Raw genomic sequence first — 25,659 nt, 5'->3', positions numbered from 1 at the left:
TTCTGAGCAGCAGCAGCTGGTTTTGTTGTTAACGCAGCCCTTAATCCCTTCTCCGAGGGACGTGTTTGCTCTACGTGTAACAGGAAAGGCGCACAAGCCAAACAGCACACGCAACAAGGAAGACGGGGGGAGGGGAGGGCGCTGAGCTCAGTTTGAGAACTGAGACCCAAACGAATGTCTTCAAGGAATCTCCGCAGCACCTGCTGGGCCGAACGCTCCAGCGATCATTCAGCACAGGCCTCTCAGCAAGGAGGGCTTGCCTCGTTAAGACTGTGCACTAGCCGGGTAACTCCATGGCAAATGCACCAGGGAAGTAGACGGCACAGCGCCGCTGATCTCAATGGAGCAACACCGATTTCCCATAGTGAAGTGCTGGAGTGAGAGCATTCGAGCTCGCCCTGTTCATCTGCAAGCGGGAGCAGAGCAAGCTGACCCCGTGCTCCCCAAATCAAGCCCCTGCTGCGGCACACTGAGTGGGCGGGGGGGTTAACTCATTCAGTCCAAGGCATCTCTGCTGCAGCAACCAACAAAGGGATCGGTCACTGGGGGAAGTTTTGGGAGGGTGACGCCCATCTGATGAGCTCCAGCTTAAGAGAACAGGCTCATTTCACCTCTGAACAGCTGCCCGCAGTCGGGGTAGACAACGAGTCAACAGTGTGATGCAGGTGTAAAAAAGACTAATATCATCCTGGGGTGTATCAACAGGAGTGTCGCACGTAAGACATGGGAGGTCATTTCCCCAGTCTACTCAGCACTGGTGAGGTCTCAACAGGAGACCTGTGTCCAGGTCTGGGTGCCACCCTTTCGGAAGAATGTGGGCAAACTGGAGAGAGTCCAGAAGAGAGAAACAAAAATGATCAAAGGTTTAGAAACCCTGACTTGTGAGGGAAGGTTATAAAAAAAAAAATGGGCAGGTTTAGTGTCGAGAAAAGAAGACAGATGGGGGGGACCTGATAACAGTCTTCAAATATGTGAAGAGGAGAACCATCCGTTGTTCTCCAGGTCCACTGGAGGTAGGACAAGAAGCAACGGGCTTACTTTGCAGCCAGGGAAATTTAGGTTAGACTGAGATTATGAAAATGTTTCTAACTCTCAGGGTAGTTCAGCTCTGGAACAGGCATCCAAGGGAAGTTGTGGATCCCTGTCACTGGAGGTTTTTAAGAACAGGTTGGACAAACGCCCGTCAGGGATGCTCTAGGTTTACTTGGCCCTGGCTCAGTGCAGGGAGTTTGACTAGCTGGCCTCCCGAGGTCCCTTCCAGCCAGATATTGCTATGCTTCTAATCTTCAGTTGCTATTATTTGTATCACAGCTGCGCCCCAAGGCCAGGTTACAAAGGTATTTATGTGCCTAAAGATGCAGAGAGGCACCTAATGGGATTTCCCAAAGCACCGAACCTCTGTCCTCATCCAAAACACTCCCAGGATAAGCACGAACCTCCTCAGCTTTGGCTTCACATGCCCTGTCCATTGGCCCAAGCATTTAAGCTGCTGCCAGGTACACAGGAAAGATGCCCCGGTGAAACAGGTCATCTGTGTACAAAGCCTTTGGGCTGTTTTCCATGGGAGTTAGGCACCCTTTGAAAACCCACCAGGCACTGCTCTCTAAACGTGCGGTTCCCCTCAATAGTAGACCAGAGTGGCCCGTTGCTAGGTGCCGCACAAGCCCAGAACAGAGCCAGCCCCTGCGCCAAAAGGCTTACACTCAATGTGTAGGACAGCAGGTGAATAAAGTCCAGCAGATGGGGAAGCCTGACCCATGTTCAGAGGTGCCCCACTCCTCTTGGAAATTAGACAATGAGACAATATTAGCCTGCATAGAAAGCCGCACTCACAGCATGGCAGCTGCCTAGCCACTGGTGAGGGTTTTTTTAAACAGGCAGCATGGTAGAAGGGAGTTTAATGAGAGTCCATATGCACCCGAGCTGGCTTTGAACCCGCCACCTACAGCCAATAGCCTCTAACTCCCAACCTCCAGCTTCTGACGTGATCATTGTCACGCCCATCTAGCTTCCCATCCGCTGGCCTGCTCCAGAAAGGGATCCGCTGTTCCCAGCAGCCCCTTGCCTCAAGCCCCAGAGGTTTAAAGGCAAACCCAATCCCTGCTTTCCAACTTCCTTTCCCCAGTTTGGTCAAAACAAGTCCACTGCTCCCCTGGGAGACCATGGAGCAGTACCAGAAAGTGCCTGACAAGGAGAGAACATCTTTTCCATGCTGAGCGCCATCCGACCCCTGTTTACCAGCCACCACCCTCTCCCGCTTCAGCTCTGGCCTAAAAAACACGCTGTTGCGGCTTAATATATTAAAATAAAATCCTCCCAGCGTCCTGTTTTCCTCCCTCCTGCTTCCCCATTGCACCCTCCGTTCTCTGGCTCTGGTGCCGGAAGTGTCTTTAGTTGGGTGTATTGCACAGCACCAAGAATGCTGCTGACATCGACAACGGTACGTCTTCACTGCGGGGTTATCGCCAGCAATTGGCACCTGGCTTGGCCTAGCCTGGGCGGGAACAGCCACACGGCAAAGCCCTGCCTAGGTTACTGCGTTCTCAATGGTGCCACGCTCCCCTGGGTGCGTCGCTGGGACTTCTGGAGGTGCAGCCATATCAGCTGGAGTCACCTCTTCATGGCTCTAATCCTGGCTATTGTGTTCCAGCGTCCATAGGGATGGTCCCGTCTTGGGGCCATTGTTTAATCTTTCCTGCTTGGCTCCCCTAACAGCTGCTTTTGATCTAAGGCCATAGCAAGTAATCTGTCCTACCCCACCCTACCGCACACAGAGCTGTACACCGTGTTCATAGCAAATAATACAGATATTTCCTCATTCTCCCCAAAATCCTAGCAACGCCCAGGTGGCTGGCATTCTGCCACGCATTAACCGGTCGAGAATAAACCCTACGCTCCCCGGTTGTTTACCAGGATCTGCTAACACAGGTGAAAACTACAAGCAGCCTTGTCTTCGCTAGGGTTTAGCGTGTTAACACGTGGGAAAGGGAGTATCCTTTTTCCTAGTGTGGACGCAGGCTTATACAAAAGGCTTAAGCCTGTTCTACGTTACATTGGGATGGGCTCTGCTATTGTACCACCGTAGCTATACTGATAAAAGCCTCAGTGTGGACACAGTAATACCATTATAGGGCACTTGAGAGCAGCCTGGCTTACCTCCCGTCCCCAAATTGGATCACACTCCAGCAGCATAGGCACTTTTAGACAGATGTCCTAGTGTCTACACAAGGCAGGGCTGCTGCTTTAATTCTACCAGCACAGCTGATGCGGCAAAACTTTTAAGCGTAGACAAGGCCTTTATTGCATGTAATAATGATGTAGTAATAATAATCCCCAGCACTTTTTGTCATACTTGGGTGCTCTATCCCCTAGGCAGCACTACCTTCCTCGTCGTGCTGTGTGCGGGGAAACAATTGGGCATGGACTTATCTTCACTATACTTCCTTCATACCTTGAGTTAAGAGAGACCCAATTAACACAAAGTAATTCAACGCTGGTGGAAAGGCTGGTGCAGACCGGACCCTCCCCCATGTTTGATCAAGGCTACAAATGTTTGTTTTTTCCCCTCAGGATCAGCCTCTGAGAAAGAAGAACAAAGGTGGGGATGCACTTACTCCAGCTTTTACAACTGTGTTAAGTGCCTCCAGTTACTGGCAGTGAGGGAGCACCCGGTACAGCACAGACAGCCCCGTGTGTCAGTCAGGCCAGGTCTAGTCTGCATAGCATAGGCCAGAGATGATCACACTTTGAATCGTGTAGATTCTAAGAGGGACTGGTCACCGACATGGCTAACAGGACTGGCCAGAGCTAGTATAGTTCATAGGATCAACCACTTTAGGAGGGAGGTTAAGCCTTGTGCTTCAGGGTTCATGAATCTATTTGTTAGGGATCAGAATGAGAGCCGATGGGGGAGGCAGATTATCCCACATCTGCTACTGGGGGGTTCGGATGCTGTCTTCAGATGTCATGCTGGCCACTGTCAGAAATAGGATACTGGGCTAGCTGGACATTGGGTCCACTCCAGCCTGGCAATCCAGGGGTGGGCAAGCTTTTTGGCCAGAGGGCCACATTGGGGTTGCAAAACTGTATGGAGGGCCAGGTGGGGAAGGCTGTGCCTCCCCAAACAGCCTGGCCCCGCCCCCTATCCGACCCCCTCCCACTTCCCTCCCCCGATTGCTCCCCCTCAGACTCCCCAACCCATCCAACCCTCCCCAACCGTTGTCCCCTGACTGCCCCCTCCTGAGACCCCCTGACCCTAACCACCCCCCCAGAACCCCACCTCCTATCCAAACTCCCCACCCTCTGACAGGCCTCCTGGGACTCCCACACCTTTTGAACACCCCCCCTCCCCCATCCACCCGCAGCCCCCTTACCATGCTGCTCAGAGCAGCAGGACTGGCAGCCACACTGCCTGGCCGGAGCCAGCCCCACCGCCATGCTGCCCTGCGGGAGCTCGCAGCCCTGCCGCCCAGAGCACTGCCCGCACGGTCACGTGGCTGCAGGGGAGGGGCCGGGGGCGAGCCTCCCGGGCCAGGAGCTCAGGGGCCGGGCAGGACAGCCCCGCGGGCCGCATATGGCCCACAGGCCGTAGTTTGCCCACCTCTACCCTAGGGTGAGTCCTAGGGTTGTGATGTATTACCTAGAGAAGACATCCCGGAGCGTTTGGCAGGAGGGAGGGCACTGCTGGCAGTACACATAAGAAAGCCAGGTAGCTACTGCTCTCTCGTCTTATACTTTACGCCCATTCATTAGGGCGGGGACCATCTTCATGTTGTGTGTCTGCACAGCACCTGACTGGTGCCTCTAGGTGCTTCTGCAATAACAACAGAGAGCAACAGAGACCAGGAAACCCCTAATTATTATTGAAAACAAACCCACCCCTCTCCAGGCAGCTTACTGCAGAACAGCACAACCCGAAAGCAATGCTGTTCAGAAGGTTCACCAGGCCACAGTTCCATGCAAGAGGGGAAAGAAAAATAAAAAGGACCAGCACATATCTGTTCTAAAATAAACATCTTTATTCTTTATTGGTCATGCCTCTTTTAGATTGCAGAAACCATCCCTTCAAATGGAGATGTTCCAAACAGTGACAAACAAGATAACAATCCAACTCAAAACCAAGATGAACTCCCCACCCAGGCACCGGGATATTTGAGAGAGCAAATTTCAAGTTTTTAAACCCTGCGCACTGGGTGAAGAACAATAAATCAATTCATGTCACAGCCCGATTGAGTCCTTCTGTTTGAGCCTCAATCAGTTGTTGAGAGATTTCCTTACCAGCATTCTCGGCACTGGCTGAGAGCCTAACAATTATTCCAGTTTCACGACCTGATCCGATTTGCTGTGTTGCTGCCCTGTGTTTTCTTTTGTTCTTCAAGCAGTTCTGAAGGTGGACCTAGCCTGGTCACTTTCATGCTCTGCTTCTCTCATGGAGGACTCTGCACTAGGCTGTGTCTAAGGTGACAATTTTTAGAAGCATTCTCCCACCATTAGTATAGTAATTGCAGGAGTGTGGACACAGCTCAGGTTCAGGCAGTTTTAAACCATGCTGGTGTCTAGACCGAGCAGGGATAAACAGCATTATGGCAGAGATGCCAGAGCCCAATCTACCCTAATACTTCCATGGTGCCAGCTGTGGGCAGTTCTCCCACTGTTGGTTCACATTGTGACTCCACAGAGTATGTGAGTTACTGGCAGTGAATGCTCATTTACAGAACTTAAAATAAATACATACGCCCCCCATCCAAACATATGGGAGTTCTTTGATCTGCCTGGACTGAGAACAGAAAGTGCTCCTTCACTCGGTTCCGGGATAAGCTCCTACAGCTGATTAGCTCCATCTAGTTGCAGAAGTGGAGCAGCTGCAGGATTGGAGAAGCAACACTATCAGGACAACACTGTTGAGGTTAGATTTCCCACAAGGTGAGATGTTTAAAAGACAAACAAACCCTTTCCCCTCAGGATTTAAAGTTGTCCTGAAAGCCTTCCCCTTCATAGCAAGGAGTGTAAATCCCTGGGTCTCACAAACACAAACTTTCAGTGGCGGGCACAGGCAAAAATCACTGCTACTCTTTAGTGAGCAAATTCAAATCCCATTCAAGATTAGCTTTGAGGGTAGCTACAAGCAAACTCCTCAGGAGGCTTCTGCAAAACACCTTCTGTTCTCTCACTAATGTAGCAAGACTGCAGTGAGTTAACTTCAAAAATAAATAAGATTGTATATATTACTTCCTCTGCCTCCATTAATGTTTTCTTTGCCTGATATCCCAGACACAACTAAAGATCTACTATAAATAATTAGCACTTCTAGTGCTTGACAGAGATAAATTAACCCTCACTGTTCTCCTCCCAGGACAGAAGAGTTTAATCAACCCTTATTTTACAGGTAGGGAAACCAAGGCACAGAAGGTAAGTGACTTGCCCATGATCACTTGAGGCAGTGGCAGAGTTCAGAAGGGAATCCAGGAGTTTGCCTTCCCCCATCCTGTTCTCCTCTCCCTCCCACCCCTCCATGACAGCTCACTCCCAAAGGAAAGAAGGCCGTGCACTGGCTACTGATTGTTAAGGTCACACATCAGCAGCAAACTTGGTGCTCCAAGATCTGCTCATTGTAGGATTGGGGCCCTGGAGAAGGAAGCTGCTAAAGAGGAAAGAGATTTGGCCTGACTAAGATCTGTTGCAACAAAATAGAGCGATTGTGAAATGCTACTGTGATGCCTCACGCTTCTAGTCTCCTTGTGAGGCAGGCCCCACTTCAGGGCAGCTGCATGGCTGCGCTGCATTATGGAAGACGTAATCTGGCTGGGGATCCCGGCCCATACAGAACGGCATTTCGGCATCAAAATCATTTCCATTCCAGCCTTCCATTTTCTGATGGAAAAAACACTTAAGGCTGCTGTGGAAAGCAGAGGCATTCTGCAAACGTTTTGTTTGATCAAAGGCCCGATTTTCCATGAAAAAGAAAAAGGTTTTGACTGAAAACTTTCAATCAGCCCTAAAAATGTCTCTGCAAAACTTCGCGGTGACTCTTCCATGATAGTGCCTTCCAATGCCATAGATCTATCCCATAATCGGACTCAGATCTACTTTTTAATTCCTGAGTTGGCTCTGCAGAGCTTACGAGAGCAGGAGCCGGTTTCTCTTCTGGCTCGCGCGTCACTAAACAGATCTGTCCACTAAGTTCCAATGACAGGGACAAATTATGTTCTACGTTACCTCCTTTTAGGCATGGAAGCCAAATTCCCCCCCACACTTCTCCATGCTAAAGGAGAATGGGTCACAGCCAAGAGGATAAGATACAACTTGGGTCTGGATCACCCTGTCTAGTAGAACTAGACCTGAACTGGTGAACTGGCGCATAAGGTTTCAAAACCCATTACCCATCCCGAGGCATGTAGATCACGTATGCTGTGAAGGATAGACAGCACGCTGGATCACAAGATAGCACGCAAGTTTCCTCAGCAGACAAGAGGGCTGGCTGACAAAATGGAAACAACATTAAGAAATATGTGTAGGACCTGAGAGAATCTACATGCTTGCAGTGCAGGAAATGGCTGACCAAGGGTTTATCACATTTGTCCTTTGATAAAACACCTGATAACACACAATAACATGCAAAGCTCACTGTCTCTGAAGTCCATAGACAGCACCAACTCCCATCAGCAGTTCCCGGTACAGCAGGCAAAGAATGGGACCTTCATGTTCGGAGGTTAATCAGAAACTGACTGGCCACCTGAGGGTGGGACGACACAACAGCTGTAGTGGAGCCCAATGGGCAGAGGTGGCCTTAAGAGAGGCCCCCCCAAAGTCGATGAATGCAGAAGAATCTGTACCATATCACTGTTACTCAGAAGAAGTCCAGGGCAGAGCTCTCTCTTCAGAACAGAAGAGATAAGAGCAGAGAATTAGCGACCGGAGAGGCCGTAGTGAGCTCGGCTGCAGTCTGGTCATCCGACAAGCCAAGACGACTCACTGGGAGCTCATCTGCTGCTGCAGGGACTTTGTGGAATTCAGCTGGATAAACAGGGCTAAAACAGGACGGAAGAAAGGATGGACGCGTCAGCTCAGAACAGCCATGGCAACCGGAGAGCCATGTGTGTGCAGGGCCCGGGACTTCAAAGGGAGAGGAAGTGTCTGCCCTGTGCTCTGCAATCTATGGCACAGGACTGTTCTCAGACAGGAAGAGCACAACTGCTCTTCTGGAGACACCCACCTCGCTCCGCTTTGCCAAGTGGTTTGTCCTTTGACAGCTCTCCAGGGCAGTACATGTAGGGGGACCCTGCAGCTTCCACCCAGGTTGTGAAAGGGACAGAGGCTCGGAGCTGCAGTTGGTCCCTGCAAAGTAAGCAGCAAGGGCCAGTGCTGGGTATTTCCTTACTGCTTCAGCCAGCCTGTACCTTACTCAGTGATGAGACCAGGTCAAGGCCTCAACCCTACAGCATGATCTGCTAGCGAGGAGCCCTGCACCAGAGAAGCTGCTCTGACTTCAATGGGACAGGGCTGGCTAGCAGGTTGCACTGAGCACTTGCACTTTGATAGGTCTTTGCTGCCCTCTAGTGGCTGGTTCACAGACTTTTGAGCCTGCTGCTGTTGCTGAGGCTGGTGCTTTTAGAGTACAAGGCCCTGGCTCACCCCTCAATGATGACCCATCCAGAGCATCTAGACTGGGTCACCTAGAGACAGATGGTTCTTGGAGATGGGGGAGGAGGGGAAGCAAACAGGACTCCACGTCACAAGGAGTTTATTCATTGTGGTCATGTCCAGGTACCAGTGTGGGAAGGCACACGTTATACCAGATACCGTTTCTGTTCCCCACACAAAGCTATCTCCACTGGGACAGAAAGTCTGAGGCCCCCCTACCTGACTGCCCAGGGGCCAAGTGTCCACAGGTTCTGCTTCATCTATTAAAGCCAGCCACATGATCCTTACCGGTTGCCTCTGCATGAAGCGTTTGGCCATCGATGCTCCTGACTTGACAGGACAGAAACACTTTCCTTCCCTCGACTTGGTCCACTTTGCTGTCCACCAAGACCACCGAGCCCAGCGGAATGGGGCTGCGAGAAGAAAACAGCTGATTGTTAGTGAGATTCCACTTCCTGTCCTATGCCATAGAGTAGCACACCTGCGAGCTGTTAAACAGCCACCGTGTTCCACCCCAGAGGTGGCAGCACTTTAGTGGTGGGGGAAGCAATCCAAAATTTCCTAGAAGAGAATTTCATTAAGCTCGGGTTAAAGTTGAGAACAGAGTCTTAACACGTAAGCTCTATCACGCAGCGAGCATAGACAGTCTAAGCAGTGGTTCTTAACATCAGCTTTTACTCTGACATCACATCCTCACCCACGCGGTCACTTCAGTGCCTGCAGAGCCATCCTAGATAGCACACCGCTCTACTGAGTATAGAAGCTAACCAGCTCTTGTTCTGAGGAGTTCCTAGGAGGATGTGACTATCCTCACAACACCCCAATGAGGTAGAAAGGTGATGTCCCCATTTTACAGATGGGGAGCAGAGGCACAGAGAGATCTAGTGGCTTCCCAGGGTCTTAAAGGGAGTCTGAACCCAGATCCTGATCCAGTGCCTTAACTGCAAGCCCATTGTTCCTCAGGAAGGCTTGTCTGAATGTGGTAGAGGGGCGAGTGATTCCCGAGTGCCCGATCAGTAGTACATTGATTGAGCTGGAAGCATACTTAGATCTTTCTGAATGAACAGGGCTATAAACGTAAGAGTACCTAAGTTGTCAAACCATTCCAGAGCAGGACGCAATTGACGTTATCATTATCTGACCTCTAGTCGTGGACCCACGGCGCTAGGTTCTGCCCAAACACTGACCCAGGAGATGGGCCCTGCCCCGAAGCACTTACAGTCTCTTTGCACTGTCGTAGGCCCCCTAATTTTATGGGTAAGTCCTGAGGCTAGACAGAAGCCTTAATTTACTTACTTCCTGTAGTTTATACTGAGGTTAGCAGTCATCACCCTGCCAGCAACAAATATAGCGCAGCCCCCAATAGTGCTGTCAATGATCGTTGCCGTGGAGCCCCCATGGGCAAACCTGAAAGGCAGATTGGGAAGGTGACATAAGAAAGGGTTGAACATGATCTCCCGAGTGCTGCTGCTCTCCCACCCCAGTCAATTGCGGTTAAGCAGATCACCACTCTCCGGTAGGACAATTAACGGGACCTCCTCACCCCGCATGCCCTTCCAGATAGGGGCCCGGCTGGAACAGACACACCATCCTTTTCTCAGATGGTTTAAGGAACATGGCATATTCGAAGCCCAGTCCTTCTGTATCCATGTTTCTGGGGAAGAGGCGGGTTTCCTTCTGCTCCTTTTCAGGCGCTAGCTTCAGCGATTCTAGTCGGGTGGAAGAAAAGTGACAACAAATGAGTGGCAAGGTGCAGAGCTGTTAGGCGTTAAAGGCACAGCACCAGGCTAAAAACGAAGGCCCAGATGCACGAAAATTTCAGCAGATGACGTTAGGAGCCTGAATACCTTTGTGGATCTGGGCCTAAATCCCTTACGTGTGTGGCTAATGACCCCATGGATTATTACGAGTCAGAATGTTACAAGGCTAACATTTCCACTACGGATGGTTTTCAGATTTAATTGGGTTGAACTGTAAAGCCCGGCTAGTCAGTTTCACTTTCTAGTTCTCCTGCACTAGAACACAGGTGAAATGTTTACATTTGCCCTTTGACAAGCTGGGACAATGCGCTTACTGCTGAGCCAGCCACAAAACACAGACAGGCCCAAGTTCACGGGATGCAATGGGAAGCTCAGAGGAAGGGAGACAAGGAAGAAAGAGTTTTTTTTGTTTTTAATGTACCATTATTGACTCATTTCCTATGGGCGCCTCCAAGGACATGAGTCTGCAGGAGGGGACAGTGGTTTGGCAGACTGGAAGCATATTCCATGCCTAAAGGGCGGTGTGGAAACAAACACAGAGATGGTTGCAGGAGAAACAGATAACCACAACATTTGCAGTTTGGACTGCACAGAGGGAAGGGGAATGTTTAGATCCAAACCAAAATACACAAGGAAATTTAAGGAGAAGGGAATTTTATGATGTTATATTTGGTAACTGACTTCTGGAAATGCTGGACACAAGATATTATAGGGGCAGGATTCAAAAAGATTAGTCATGGACAGAAATAAAGAAACTATTCTCCAGAGTTACACTAGCTGGATAGAGGCGGAATAACAGATATCAACCCTCAGGGTTCAGGATCTAAACTGAGCCGTCAGCTGCTTGGGGTTGGGATGAAACTACCATCTTTGCATAGTTATTCGCTATAGGAGAAAGAGGGTGTATTACTAGTCACTGTCAGAGACAGGATGGCTCATTGGTCTGATCCAGAACAGGCACTTACAAATAAGAGAGTGAACAGACATTGTTTGCCAGAGCTGGGGTTGATATTTACACTCTACCCAGGAGGTGGCAACAGGAATGTGAGATGGTTAGTGGTAACAAAACAAAAAAAGGATCTCAGGGTAAAGATAGGGGGTCTGATTTTCCCCTCAGTTACAACAGTACCCGCTAGCACTATTCTGAATTTATACCAGCGTTGGTGGAGGAAAACTCAAGCCTGTGAACCAGTGCATTTCTTCATGGCTTTAGTAGCAACCCCAACACATACCAGACAAGATAAAGGAAGTAGGGTGAATACTTGATCCAGAATTGCAGAGGAAGACACACACACACACAAGAAAGCCTTGCCTGGTATATGATCAACACTATTGCCGTAGGAAGGAATCCTTTTCCATGTCCCATCTTTACACATCTCCAGGAACCTGTTATACAAATCCATCATGCCCTGGCTCCAGCTGGAGTTGGGGAGGGCATAATCCTTCGACTGTTTGGCCTGAGAGAGCCAGGTCTGAAAAGAAATTGTTGAGATACCGTGAAGCTGGTGACCATCTCCTAATAATCCTGATAAACATTCATCTAGCACTTTGAGCCTTCAAAGCACCATGAAAACTTTAATCCATGCCATTTGACAAGGCAGAGATCCAGACAGTCGTACATGCAATCTGCCTGCTTTGTGCTGGGTTTCCTTTTTGCATAGGGTCTAACAGGACCATTTTGAAAGGTGCACTGACTGCATCCCCTTTTCGAAAACATCATTCTCCATTTACTTCCTGTGAGAAGGTTTCCATGCCATGACACAATGGGATACTGTTATTTATCTAGTGAACACTGAACAGGTTTTCAGAAGCAGTCACAAGACAGAATAAACCGACACACAAATCCAGAGTCACATAAGTCATCATAGATATCTAAGGTTCGAGGGGACCTTGACAGGTCCTCTAGTCCAGCTCCCTCACACTGAGGCAGCACTAAGTACACCTAAACCATTCCTGACAGGTGTTTCATAGAATCATAGGACTGGAAGGGACCTCAAAAGGTCATCTAGTCCAGTCCCTGCACTCATGACAGGATTAAGTATTAGTTTGTCTAACCGGTTCTTAAAAACCTCCAATGATAGGGATTCCAAAACCTCCCCAGGCAACTTATTCTAATGCTTAGAAAAACCTGCTGACTATAGGGATTGCTAACATCTAACTTCAGTCTCCTTTGCTACAGATTAAGCCAATTACATTTTATCCTACTTTCAGGGGACATGGAGAACAACTGGTCATTGTACTCTTTCTAACAGTCTTTCACATATTTGAAGACTGGTGTGGTCCACACTCAGTCTTCAGACCCCCACCTTGTCCAGCGGTTAGCTAGCTAAATTAGTTCTAGTTAGACACAACGAGCCAAATATTCTGAACACTCTTTCCAGGGTAGAAAAGCAGTAGTTCCTCCTGCACTGGGATGCAATTAGCAAATGGCATCAAGTCAGCAGTATATAATTTTTGTCCCCAAGTAAGCAGAGGATACTTTAATGGGGAGGCAAGATATAGCAGTATAAACACAGACTCACAGTGAAATGCCCCCTTTTTTTTTTTTTTTTAAACTTAACTTACTTACAAGTTTCCAAATCCAATTTACAGTCATTATGGATGCTTTGCTGACTGAATGCATCTCAGATCAATAGTGGTCATATTTTGATTACAATCACTTTAAATTTTAGCACCTCTGCTGCCAGGTTACAAACCCTAGCAGATCAAAGTTTGGTTTTAAAAATTAACTCTTCATTTGAAGAAAAACAATCAAAGCCTGTGGAAACTTTTCTATTGCTCTTTAGTCTTCAAACCTCAAGTTTTGGCCCAAATACTATAGTGTGTTGTTATTCAGGAGACTGCTGCCTGTAACAAAGGTAGTACTAATGTGTTAATCACATTATCTGATAGAAATATTTCCAAGCTAGGAATTGGATTAAAAATGCCCTCATGTGATTTTATTGGCATAAAGTCTTCTGTGACTGTTCTAAGGAACAGAAGTGAAGGTGGTACATAATTCATCACATAGAGCAACCTATGAGATACTCAAGAAAAGGTTTAATGTAGCAAATGAAATTCTGATTATACTGATTTGTTATATTTAAGAAAGGCAAAAGCAGCTTTGTTATAACATGGTGTTCATAATGCTTCATACTCCAGACAAGAATTCTTCCTCTGATTGTTTTCAGATAATTGCAATTGCTAGCCATCTGCCTGCAGATTCCTATCATTTCCTCACAGTAGCCTGGCAAACAGGGTCACTCATTCATCTTCTTAGCACAGAACGCATTTTAAACAAACATACAGCTTTCACCAAGATAATAAGGGAATGACTAAAAGCCATTTCTTTCCGTTTTGTCTTCTCTGTTGCATCAGAGGTGTTTTCAGCCAACTGAACCATTAGATGGGTAGGCAAGAGAAGATTCACTTTAAAAGCCTATATCTGCACTGCAGTTCCATGCTGTACAAAATGATTTAGACAGGAGGAAGCTGAACCGTCTAACTCAATGGTTTTCAAAATTTACGACCACTAATACTACCTGGCGATTATATAATGCCTTTCGTCATAGGGTAGGAAAGCTTTTTTCCAAGACATTTCTCTCCCTCTTCAAATGATAGGGAACTGGGAGGCAGACAGGTTGAGAAATTAAGACTAGCCACTGATTTTAGGCTCCTCAACATCTGTGAGTACAAGCTGACACACTGTGGCCTAATTTGCATAATCCTGAGCACCTACAACTGCAGAGTCACTGGGAGATGTTCAGTGCCCCTGAAAAGCAGACCTCAAGTTGGGCACCTAGAAATTGAATCATTGTGGATGAGTGGTCCCTTTTGACCGGCTTAAGTGATATGTCCAAGGCCACCAACAGAGTCCGGGTCAGAGTTGAGATTAAAAACCTCTTGGCTTCTGGCTCCCTGTCCCCTGCTCAGTTCATGCATCTCTCAAACTGGGAAGCGATACTCACCACAGAGTTCCAGAGCAGACTGCATGGGGCTGTTGGACTGCATGGGGCTGTTGGACTTAACCCTCGAACGACACCGCAGCGTGACACCTTTGGATCCAGACGGAGGACTGCACTGCGACCAAGCCCCTTTGCCAACCTAACACAATTCCTCCACATGGCTTCTAGGGCAGAGATAGCAAACACTGAGCCTTGCTCTGCCAACGCAGCCCTCGAATGTCATCTCTGTCGTAACACAGGCTGGTGATGCAGCCGGGTCCAATGAGCAGGACTCGCTCGCCTCAGGCTTTTAGCAGCATCAGAAGGGGCTGACCCACCAGAAGCTGCTTTCACAACTGCTCGCTAGCAGCAACTTGGGTAATTCCACGGCGCTCGGTGGAGGCAGGATGGGGATTCGGGGGCAATCCCGTCCCTTCCACCAGGAGCTGCGGAGCAAGGGCTGGACTAGTCCCAGCCAGGCTCTAACCCGCCAGCACGGGGCTTTCTGGCTCGGACCAGCACCACTGGTCTGAAAGGGGGGCTGGAGGGGGCCTGCCTTGCGGCTCAGGCCCCCCCCCCAGGCCAGGCTGCAGCAGCAACCGGTGAGGAAGGGGAAGCCCACAACTGGGGGGTGTCCTAAGGGACTGGGGGGAGAGGGGCGGAGGGACACCCTCCCGACCTTCACGGTGACCTTCGCCCCAGGGCACCGGAGTGACCTCTGACCCTGGAGTGACCTCCTGGCCCAGCAGCGATGGAGGGCGGGCTCCCCCACTGACCTTTGACCCAGGGTGGCTCTAGGATGACCTCTGACCCCAGCGGAGGGGGGGGGCTTTCCACCGACCTCTGACCCAGTGCAGGAGGCGGCGGCAGCTTCTTCTACTGACCCCTGACCCCGCCCTCTGAGGCGAGCTGCGGGTTCGGGTCGGTTCCGCTCGCCCCTCAGGTCCCCTCCTCCCGCCAGCGAGCTTCCCCAACGACCCAACGTCACCTCACGAGAGGCTGCCGGCTAGGACGTTCAAACGGCGTGACGTCACGCGCCCCGGCAGGACGCAGCTCCGCCCCTTCCAGCGCCTTCTTCCCTGTTGCCATGGGAACTGGGGGAGAACGGGCGCAGAGCAGCAGCCGCGTTCCTTCCCCAGATCCCACATAGCGGCCACAGAGCCCTCCCTCCCCGGGTCCATATAGCGCCCATAGAGCCCTCCCTCCCTCCCCGGGTCCATATAGCTCCTAGCGGCCACAGAGCCCTCCCTCCCCGGGTCCATATAGCGCCCATAGAGCCCTCCCTCCCTCCCCGGGTCCATATAGTGCCCATAGAGCCCTCCCTCCCTCCCTCCCCGGGTCCATATAGCTCCTAGCGGCCACAGAGCCCTCCCTCCCCGGGTCCATATAGCGCCCATAGAGCCCTCCCTCCCTCCCCGGGTCCATATAGCTCCTAGCGGCCACAGAGCCCTCCCTCCCCGGGTCCATATAGCGCCCATAGAGCCCTCCCTCCCTCCCCGGGTCCATATAGCTCCTAGCGCCCACAGAGCCCTCCCTCCCCGGGTCCATATAGCGCCCTAGCGCCCACAGAGCCCTTCCTCCCCGGGTCACATATAGCACTCACAGAGCCATTCCTCCCCAAGTCCCATATAGCGCCCATAGAGCCCTCCATCCACAGGTCCCATATAGCTCCCTAACGCCCACAGAGCCCTCCCTCCCCAGGTCCAATTTTTAATCCAGCTCCCTAGCACCCATAGAACCCTCCCCACTCCCATGGGGTCTTCAAGTCCCATCTATATCTCTGCTCAAGGAGCATGGAGCCCCCGGAAATCCCTTATAGCCTATCCTGGAGTCTATACAGCCCCATATAATTATCCTCAACTCCTGTATAGTCCCCCCAGGCCCATCAAGCCTGTATAGTTCTCCAGATCCCATATAGGCCCTATAGAACCCTACACAACCCTTCTCGGGTCCATATAGTCCTTATATAGTCCCTTGGCCTGTCTATTGTCCCCTATAGTCCCCAGCAGCCACATAGCCCCATACACCTCTATGCCATATAGCTCTCATTGTTAAGGTGACCATACATCCCATTTTGGCCTGGACAGTTCTTTTTTTAAGCCCTGTTCCTTGATCAGCTGGCAAGAGCAAAAGGGACAAATGCCCCCTTTTGTTTAAAAAAAAAAAAAAAGGTGTGGTGTGGAGGCGCCAGCCCCCTGTAGGGGGAAGCAGGGCTGGGGGGAGGAGCAGAGTGACGGGGCAACAAACTCGCTGTGAGGTGGGGTTCCAGCAAGCAACAGCATGGGGGAGGGGGGGTATCCTCAGGTGAATAGCTGTGGGTGTCCCATTTTCTCTTTGGGAAATATGTCAATGAGTAGGGGGACCATATAGCCTATTGTTGCCGGCACCCAGTGCCAAAAGGCTAAACAACAGCTGAAGTTGGTTCGTTACCCGGTGTGCTACACCCAATAATCACAACGGGGTGGAGAAGCAGAAAAGTTTATTTGAAGCTTCAAATAGGTACAGGGAGATTTGAATCTCAAATCCTGTACCCAGAGCGGGAAGCTACACAGGCTTTTATACATCCTTTTTCCCAGCATTCTTATCCAATAGCAAGCTGCCCCAAGTATCCATATAGCCAGCCAATCCAGTTCCCAGCTAGTTCCCTGGTTCTCTGTATCATTTATTAAACTATACATAAAGCTGCTTTATTCAGCATTGTTCTTCCATATCTGCCCTGTGTGGCCTTGCTTAGTTTCAGGCAATCTGACTCCGCAGCATATTGTTGCAGATTCTCAGCATAACTGCTGTGTGTGCCTCCAGGCGGGGGGGCCAAGGACACTTGGGCCTAGTACGCAGAGCTGCTGCGAGTGCCTCCAGGCGGGAGGGGGGGCCAAGGACACCTGGGCCTAGTGCGAGGGGGCTTCATCGACACTCGTGGTCTTCCATCCCCTCGAGTTACCTAGTGGCCATGCCCAAGTGTCCCCAACACTATGAAGTCCTATATACTGTATACAGGAAACCTCTGTCCACCTAATAGCACGTAAAAGTGGCCATAGGGTGGGCAGTGAAAAATATGAGACCCTAGTAAGTACCCACTGCCAAAGCTTTCTTTATCGGTAGGATATGCATTTTTATTGAATTCCTTTGAGGGGAGAGGATTGATTTGAAAGCCACGTTTTGGTCATGCAGCCAATATTTCCCAGCAGAAGATTTCAGCTTTATAAATGTCTGGGGGAAAGTGGGCTCTGGTAATTACTCTGACCAATTTAAATCGACACGATAAAAAGCAAATAGAAGGATGGAGGTTTTAAAATTGTACAGGACTGCCCTCACTTTTTACCCAGTGCCACATCACAGAAAACTGCTTGGCAGGATGATTTTACCATCCCGTAACTGCTGTGAAATGGCCTCCCCATGGCTTTGCAGGATGGATTCTGAAAGGTAAGAAACCCCCTTGAAATGTACACTATAAATATCCTCTTTCACAAGAGTCAGGGATTTTTAAAACTGCCTTAAAATCAGTGCAAAAAAAAGGGAAGAAACTTGGGCTAAATATAGCATATGAGTCTCTGAATTTGACTGACATCAAGTCCCATTTAAGATTTCCACATCAGGCAAATTGACGGCTCTGAAGTGCAGCCACCTCTAGGGTGGAACTCGGCAGCTGTTCAAAAGCTCAAAGTGATGCACCACAACGTACAGCTTTTTTTTTGGTATATTAATGTGATACAGCTTTGTGCTGTTGGACAGCTGGCATATCCTACTCTCAAAGCAACTCAGTAATAGGCAAAATGCTCCCTGTGTCTTATTTTACAGCAGTTTAACTTGTGCTTCCGGAGGAGAATTGCTATAGAAATACAGAGGAGTTGGTAGTATCTCTGGTTATTAAGCCTTTTTAACACAAGAGGGAGTCCCAGGGCAAAATGACAGGTTTCAGAGTAGCATCCCTGTCTTGGTTTCTGAAAAGACTGCAGCATTCCAGTAAACGGAGACAGGTTGACTGGATATTCTGCATCCCCAGATTCTGGCAGGAGGCCTGTTAACATTACCTCTGCTGATGGCAAGAATATACTCTGTCCATTGCTTAAAAATATGACTGAACACTGCAGACATAGACAGTATTGCAGCAATGATGAATAATTAAAAACCCTGCTATTGGCATTTACTTGCAGTTCTGTGTTTACATATCTGTGAACAAGAAAAAAGTAATCAATTCCAGCGACCCTTTCAGTGAATTTATTTCAGTGCCTTCCTAGCTGGCCATTACTCTGTATATTATCAGTTTCCTCTGCAGCCTGTAAATGTTGTGGCCTCCCGACTGTACTCATTGTCTCTAAACCGCCTTTCCCTGATATGCTGCTCTCCCTGAAAGACATTTAAGTGAAGCCAAAGCAAGGAGAATGATAGTTTTACTGATTGCCACATAAAAAGATAATTACCCTATCACAAGGAGCTGCAGAGCCAGAAATAGATGCCAGATCTTCTGACTGTCCTGTGCCTTAATCACTAGGGCTAGGCCATGCTCCTCCCTCAGGACAGGGAAGTGAAATTGGAAGCAATGCACTTAGTGAACATGGATGCTCATTACATTTATAGCTTTAATACTGCGTTGGATACATGGACTACTAATGAAATTTGTTATGTTAACTGCATTTGCAGCTAATGCTACTCAGGACAAGGGCCTGATAAATCTCCCTTGGAAGTCAGTTGCAAAACTCCCATTGGCTTCCACGGCAGCAGGGTCAGGCCCTAAATTATTAAATATAATCATATGCTGCAGAGAACTACAAACTGATCTCTGTCTGCAGGAGGTAGGAAAGAAATTTTCCCTGTCAGAGATAAAACAGTACAATTAATCACAAAGACCCTGAGGGGTATGTGGGAGGAGGGTAGCCTTCTTCAGGCGCATCAGGGATTGGCCATTTGCAGAGGTGGGATACCAAAATAGAGGGTATGATTCCCTAGCAAATCCTCTGGCATGTTGGTAGAGGGTGTTGCCTGTTGCATCTAGGAATGTGCTTGGAATTTTCAGTGTACACCTTGTTTAATCTGCCAGTGCGGCACTAGGCTAAAATAAACTGGGTGAGGGAGAGTGGGGGTATGGACAGACTGGATTCTCTTGGGGAGGTAGTGGAAAGGGAGTTTGCTCCAAAGGTTGAACATGAAGCTACTTGAGTGGAACATGCCTGCTGGATCATTTGTTTTCAGTGTACATACCCTACCCAGGGCTGGAATTCAACTCCCAGAGCTAGGGAGGCCCATCTTGGCCTTGGTCCATGAGAGGTATCTTCTCAGGATCTACCTTTGGACTTCCCTGCTTGGCCCCAGACTGACTCTGCCCTTTAACAGGTTTCAGAGTAACAGCCGTGTTAGTCTGTATTCGCAAAAAGAAAAGGAGTACTTGTGGCACCTTAGAGACTAACCAATTTATTTGAGCATAAGCTTTCGTGAGCTACAGCTCACTTCATCGGATGCATACTGTGGAAACTGCAGAAGACATTATATACACAGAGACCATGAAACAATACCTCCTCCCACCCCACTCTCCTGCTGGTAATAGCTTATCTAAAGTGATCACTCTCCTTACAATGAGTATGATAATCAAGTTGGGCCATTTCCAGCACAAATCCAGGTTTTCTCACCCTCCGCTCCTCCCCCCCCCAAACTCACTCCCCTGCTGGTGATAGCCCATCCAAAGTGACCACTCTCTTTACAATATGTATGATAATCAAGCAGGAGAGTGAGTTTGTGGGGGGGGGGGGGGGCGGAGGGTGAGAACCTGGATTTGTGCTGGAAATGGCCCAACTTGATTATCATACTCATTGTAAGGAGAGTGATCACTTTAGATAAGCTATTACCAGCAGGAGAGTGGGGTGGGAGGAGGTATTGTTTCATGGTCTCTGTGTATATAATGTCTTCTGCAGTTTCCACAGTATGCATCCGATGAAGTGAGCTGTAGCTCACGAAAGCTTATGCTCAAATAAATTGGTTAGTCTCTAAGGTGCCACAAGTCCTCCTTTTCTTTCTGCCCTTTAAGAGGAAGAGAAGGCAGAGGCTGTAGAATTATTTCAACCACACCCAAAGGCTGTTCTCTGGGCCAGATTAATCACTGACGCAACTCCACTGCACTGGTTTACCCTAGGGATGGATTTGGCCCACCACTTCAGAGTCCATCTGGCCACATTTCCTGCAGGCTAGCAACACTGATGGGGATCAGAGAGGGAACCCTGTTCTGCCGGGCTGAGAAAACCCCACCCACTCTTCTGGAGCAAACCCAGTTCCCCTCCTGCTTCAGAGCTTGGCTGTCTGCATGGAGCCATGATTTCATCTCTGCAGCCCTTTGCGGTTTATTGTTTGGCAGGAATGAATCAGGGGCTTATTCATGAGAGAGGTTTTTTTTTTTCCCCCTTTGCTTTTCAGCCAAATGCAATCAGTAACTAGGTTACCGTTGTTCAGCAAACTACAGAGAGTGGTTTATTAGACAGTAACAGCTGCCTCTGGTGACTATCCTGGCAACACATGCACACACCCAAAACTCAACCAGTAGCCACACCCATCAGCCAGTAGCCCACCCAACATACACATGCAAACCTCAGTTTGTATTACACACACTCTCTTAATCTTGTAGCGCCTATTATATACAGACACACACACTTCATTTTGTAGCCCAGATGACACTGGTACGGTACATACCTCAGTGAGTTGACTATATTTTATATTTTACGCACAAACACACACATGTCTCAGCTAGTAGCCCATATTACAGATGCACATACAGTACACCCATCTCAGCCAGAGTAACTCACCTGCGGGGCTGGCAAATTTTCCCCCAAGCTTCTGGCCTCTCACAACTTTCCTGTACTGACAAATGCTGTAAAACAAGACCAGTAATTCAAATCCAGTGTAAAATAAATTATTTCAAAGACCTGTATTTTATTCAAATAAGTTTCAGATCTGTCCTGCTGGCTCCGTGGGATTCCTTAGCACATGCTCAGACAAAATAAATCCAGTTAGTTTGCAGGGCTGAATTCTCAGCTGCCTTGCATCTTGGTGGTAGAGCTGGGAATTGAACCTGTATCTCCTGATTTCTCATCCTGTAGTTCAGCCACAAGACCATCCTGCGTGGTGCATGCAGCTGGTTGGTTGGAGAAAGCTGATCTTGCCAGGAAGGTACACAGTGTTTTATTTTGCAGCACCCTAGACCACACAAGTAAAAACCCTTCACCCCTGGTTAGTGAATATAGTGAATAGTGCTTCAAGCTTGACTTTCAAACGCCTTCACAATTGGGACCAGATTTTCCAGTGAGCTCTGCTCTCATTTAGGCACTGCAATGAAGTGGCAAGATTTGCAAAAGTGCTCGGAATCCTGCAGACCCTATTGTCCCAGCTGGTAGTCAGCTGGTCTGCTGTCATTGCTGCTTATCATGTAGCTCAATCAGCTCATCCTTACCTTGTGCTCTCCTCACAATTGTTTGTTGCATCCACATGTTGGGTCTCATCTTATCTTAGATTGCAATCTTTTCTGGGTAAGGACCACCTTTCGCTTATGTGTTTGTACGGCATCTTGCACAATGGAGCCAGGGTGCCAAACGCTACCATGTCTCAGATAATAAATAATAATATGCAGAGGCTAGAAACACACCCAAAAGGTTGTGGTAAAAATAGGGGAACAGCGAACCAGGACTCCTGGGTTCTATTTCTAGCTTTGTCACCGACTTCCTGTGTAATCTCAAGTATATTTTAAATTGAGATAAGGGCACAGTGAACATCTGTCTTTCTGAAAGAGAACTTTGTCCTGTGCATCATCAGAGAGAGCTGCAATATCCTTGTTAATATCTGCAAAAATGTGTTCGCCTCTGAACCCAGTAAGAAATGTTACCTTGGTTAAAAGAGAGAGAACTACTTTCTCCATTATCTTCCAAGCAGCTTCCACTCTTTACAAGATGCTGGCAGGAAGCAAGTGCGCTTTATTTGCCATCACCCTGGTGCCTGGCTCGGTAAATGCCACATACGGGGGAGTCACTTCCTCTGTGTGAAGTGATTCACGGTTTGAAATGAGATCCAACCAGTGAAACAACGCCAGAAAGCTTCCACCACGCCACGCCCCGGCCTCAGGATGTTCAGCCCTGTTGCCGCAGCAACGTCAAGTATTTTGGCAAAACACTTGGCATGGAGATGGTGGGTGAATCATAACAGCAAGGGGAGTTTGTGGAATGTGTGTGTAGCATGGTTTGTTAGCCACTGTTTTCAATTACACAGAAAAGAGCTTATTTTATACTAACTCAACCAGCCACTAGGGAATATTTGAGATATGAAATGGATTCAAGCAGGCACAAATCAATGAGTCAGGAGAAATAAACACAGGATGCATAAATTCTTGTTGTGTAGTGTAGGGCTCCCATGACAACCCGCACCAGGCTTCGGGGCCCAGAAGGACAGGGGTATACCTAATCACCCACTTACCCCCGTCAAGAGCAGGGATGGGTAAAGGTTTGGCTCATAAAAGAACCAATCCAGCTTTTTTCCCCAAAATCTTCAACCAGACCCCCCCCCCCATTTTCTTTTTCAAGATTCAATACAAAAAATTGGGAAATCTTTTTAGTATCTTGTTTTAATTTTCTCACGGGGATCCTGGTTTCATTTGGGACTGGATGCAGAAACAAGGGAAGAAAGATAATCCCCGTGGTATTTACGAACTAGCTGGAAGTCGCCACACCATTCTGGGGGTGCGCTGAGCTCCTTTGACCTGAAGTGCCGTATAAATGCAAAGTGTTACTATTAAAAGACGCAGAGGCAATGCTTCAGAGTGGTAGGCGTGTTAGTCTGTATCAGCAGAAAGAATGAGGAGGACTTGGTGGCACCTTAGAGGCTAACACATTTATGTGAGCATAAGCTTTTGTGGGCTAAAGCCCACTTCATTAGATGTGTACAGTGGAAAATACAGGAGGAAGATATATATATACACAGAGACCATGAAAAACTGGAGGTTGCCATACCAACTCTAACGAGACCAATCGATTAAGGTGGACTATTACCAGCGGGAGAAAAAAAACTTCTGTAGTGGCAATGCTGTTAGAGCAATGGTTCTTACCATTGAGGGCTGCACATGCAGCTCTCTGTGTTATGTGGGCCACATCCACGCAATATATATATATATAAATACTATCTGTATGGCTCTGAGGATGTCACATGGGCCGCAGCTGTGTGCTGAAACCCACTGTGTTAGAACAAGAAGAGTTGCGACTGCAGGGTTCTGTCCCCAGCTCTGGGAGGGGAATGTGGTCTAGAGGTTGGAGCAGGGGCCTGGGCGTTAGAACTCCTGGGTTCTGTGCCTTGCTCTGGGAACGTGTTTGGGGTGCTGTGGTTAGAGCAGACGACTGGGTGTCAGGACTCCTGGGTTCTGTTCTCAGAAGGGATGGGTCACATTTCATCTTTAGTCAGCAAACTTTCTATCCAGAAGAATCACAGTGGCACCCAGTGTGCACGTGTTGAGTGTGCATGTATGTAAAATCCAGGGGACGTGATCCCTGCAGGTGTATGAGATGCAGTATTGGTTGGACATAAGAATGGCCAGACTGGGTCAGACCTAGTCCAGTATCCTGTCTTCCGACAGTGGCCAGTGCCAGTGCCCAAGAGGGAATGAACAGAGCAGGTAATCAGCAATGATCCATCCCCTCTCGCCCATTCCCAGCTGCTGGACTATTTATGGCAGGTCGGGAGCTGAATTTCCCAGCCTCGAGACTACAGGACATGGAGCCATTGAAAAGCACTAGGAGAGTCTGGTCAGCCTAGCATTGCTGAGGCACCAGCAGACAACCCCAGGGATCCTCTGGTGACGCTCTGTACCTCGGGGGGACACCCTACACCCCCATGTACACCTCCCAGAGTCAAGGATTGGAGTGGCCTAGCAGATCACTGGTCCAGACAACACCAGAGGGGAATGTCACAGTGGCACAGCGAGCAGGGTGTATGTACGGCTTGTTACTCCAAGTGAAATTCACACTTTAAGCACTGTTATTTGTGATTTTAAGTGAGTCTTAAGTGCAGTGGCTAAGAACAGTCAGGAGGAGGTCACAGTTTTATTTTCTATTTGCTTATTTTGGGAAAGGGAAGTAGGACGAGAAAAGCAGAAAAATGACTACCAGTGAGGCAGCTACAAAACTAGAGCTGGCCACACTAGAAGTGGAAGAGAAGGCAAAGGACCATGAGTTTCAAATGTGGCAGGCAGAAATGAGGCACAAAGAAGAGGAGTCTGCACACTGAAGGGCCATGGAAGAAAAAAAGAAAGAGAGGGAAGAAAGAGAGCGAAAACACCAACTGGACCTGCTAGAGAAGCAGAACCAGGACCCCCCGACCCCAATGACTCCAAAAATCCACAAATGGGAACACTTATGTCCTGCATACAGTGAAGATGATGATACTGCTGAATATCTGACTACCTTCGACAGGCTGTGTGTGATACATGAAATCCCTGATGATAAGAGAGTTCCTACCCTGATTGCAAAATTAACTGGTAAAGCTTGAAATGTTTTCAATGGAATGCCCATCGAAGATGCTTTAGACTATTGTAAAATTAAAGATACTGTTTTGCGAAGTTTTCAGATTACCCCTGAAACATATAGAGTTAAATTTAGGGATCTTAAGGGGGGTATGAGTAATGGTGAACAAAATGGAAGATTTGTTGGGGAAATGGGTGAGGGGTAGAGAGGTGGCAAGTCTTGTGGGAATGTTGGATCTTGTTGCTCAAGAGCATTTCCTAAGCATGTGTAAGGCTGATGTGAAGCAGTGTCTATGGGACACAGATGTAAAGTCTCTGGATGAGATGGCTTTTTTAGCTGATGCCTTTGAACAGAATCAGGCATCTATTGAGGGCAGGCCCCAGAAAGAGGGGTTTAAAACTGGTGGGAAGGGAGGATCCCATTTTGCCCCTGGGAAGAGAGAAGTGGGTTGGGAGCCTAAACCTTCTCTTACCCAAAAACATGGACACAAATCAGACGTCAAGAATTATAACTTTCAAAAACCAGTCGGAGAAGACTTCAATCTCTTTGGACACTCGATTACAGACCTAAAAGTGGCAATTCTTCAACAAAAAAACTTCAAAAACAGACTCCAACGAGAGACTGCTGAATTGGAATTAATTTGGAAACTGGATACAATTAACTTAGGCTTGAATAGAGACTGGGAGTGGATGGATCATTACACAAAGTAAAACTATTTCCCCATGTTTATTTTCCCCCTATCCCCTCCCCCATTCCTCAGACGTTCTTGTCAACTGCTGGAAATGGCCCACCTTGATTATCACTACAAAAGGTCCCCCCCCACTCTCCTGCTCGTAATAGCTCACCTTACCTGAT

At 48.5% G+C, this 25,659-nt stretch overlaps 1 protein-coding gene across 3 annotated transcripts; it reads right to left on the bottom strand.

Annotated features, from left to right (window-relative positions):
• Positions 1-5,000: 5,000 nt before the first annotated feature.
• LOC144279667 (acyl-coenzyme A thioesterase THEM4-like) lies at positions 5,001-15,316 on the bottom strand. 3 transcript variants are annotated; one of them, XM_077841254.1, is made up of 7 exons: positions 15,100-15,316; positions 14,348-14,508; positions 11,713-11,872; positions 10,184-10,349; positions 9,937-10,047; positions 8,929-9,053; positions 5,001-8,027 (listed from the first exon to the last, which is right to left on the bottom strand). In XM_077841254.1, exons 2-7 carry the CDS (start codon positions 14,501-14,503, stop codon positions 7,969-7,971), a joined length of 777 nt encoding a protein of 258 aa, XP_077697380.1. In that variant the 5' UTR covers positions 14,504-14,508; positions 15,100-15,316; the 3' UTR covers positions 5,001-7,968. The 3 variants fall into 3 exon arrangements, with proteins under 3 accessions (XP_077697380.1, XP_077697381.1, XP_077697382.1); XM_077841255.1 differs by having other exon boundaries at positions 14,348-14,505; XM_077841256.1 differs by having other exon boundaries at positions 15,165-15,316.
• Between the last annotated feature and the right edge of the window lie 10,343 nt (positions 15,317-25,659).

Source organism: Eretmochelys imbricata, chromosome 24 (genome assembly GCF_965152235.1).
Source record: "Eretmochelys imbricata isolate rEreImb1 chromosome 24, rEreImb1.hap1, whole genome shotgun sequence".
Lineage (NCBI taxonomy): Eukaryota > Metazoa > Chordata > Testudines > Cheloniidae > Eretmochelys > Eretmochelys imbricata.
Note: the sequence above shows the minus strand (reverse complement) of the source record. Positions and strands in the feature narration are given on the sequence as shown.

Coding starts and splice junctions, on each gene's coding strand:
- LOC144279667 (XM_077841254.1), bottom strand. CDS start 14,503: ATGTGGAGGAATTGTGTTAGGTTGGCAAAGGGGCTTGGTCGCAGTGCA. Junction 11,873..14,347: donor GTCTGCTCTGGAACTCTGTG/GTGAGTATCGCT, acceptor ATTTCTTTTCAG/ACCTGGCTCTCTCAGGCCAA. Junction 10,048..10,183: donor TATCTGGAAGGGCATGCGGG/GTGAGGAGGTCC, acceptor TCTGCCTTTCAG/GTTTGCCCATGGGGGCTCCA.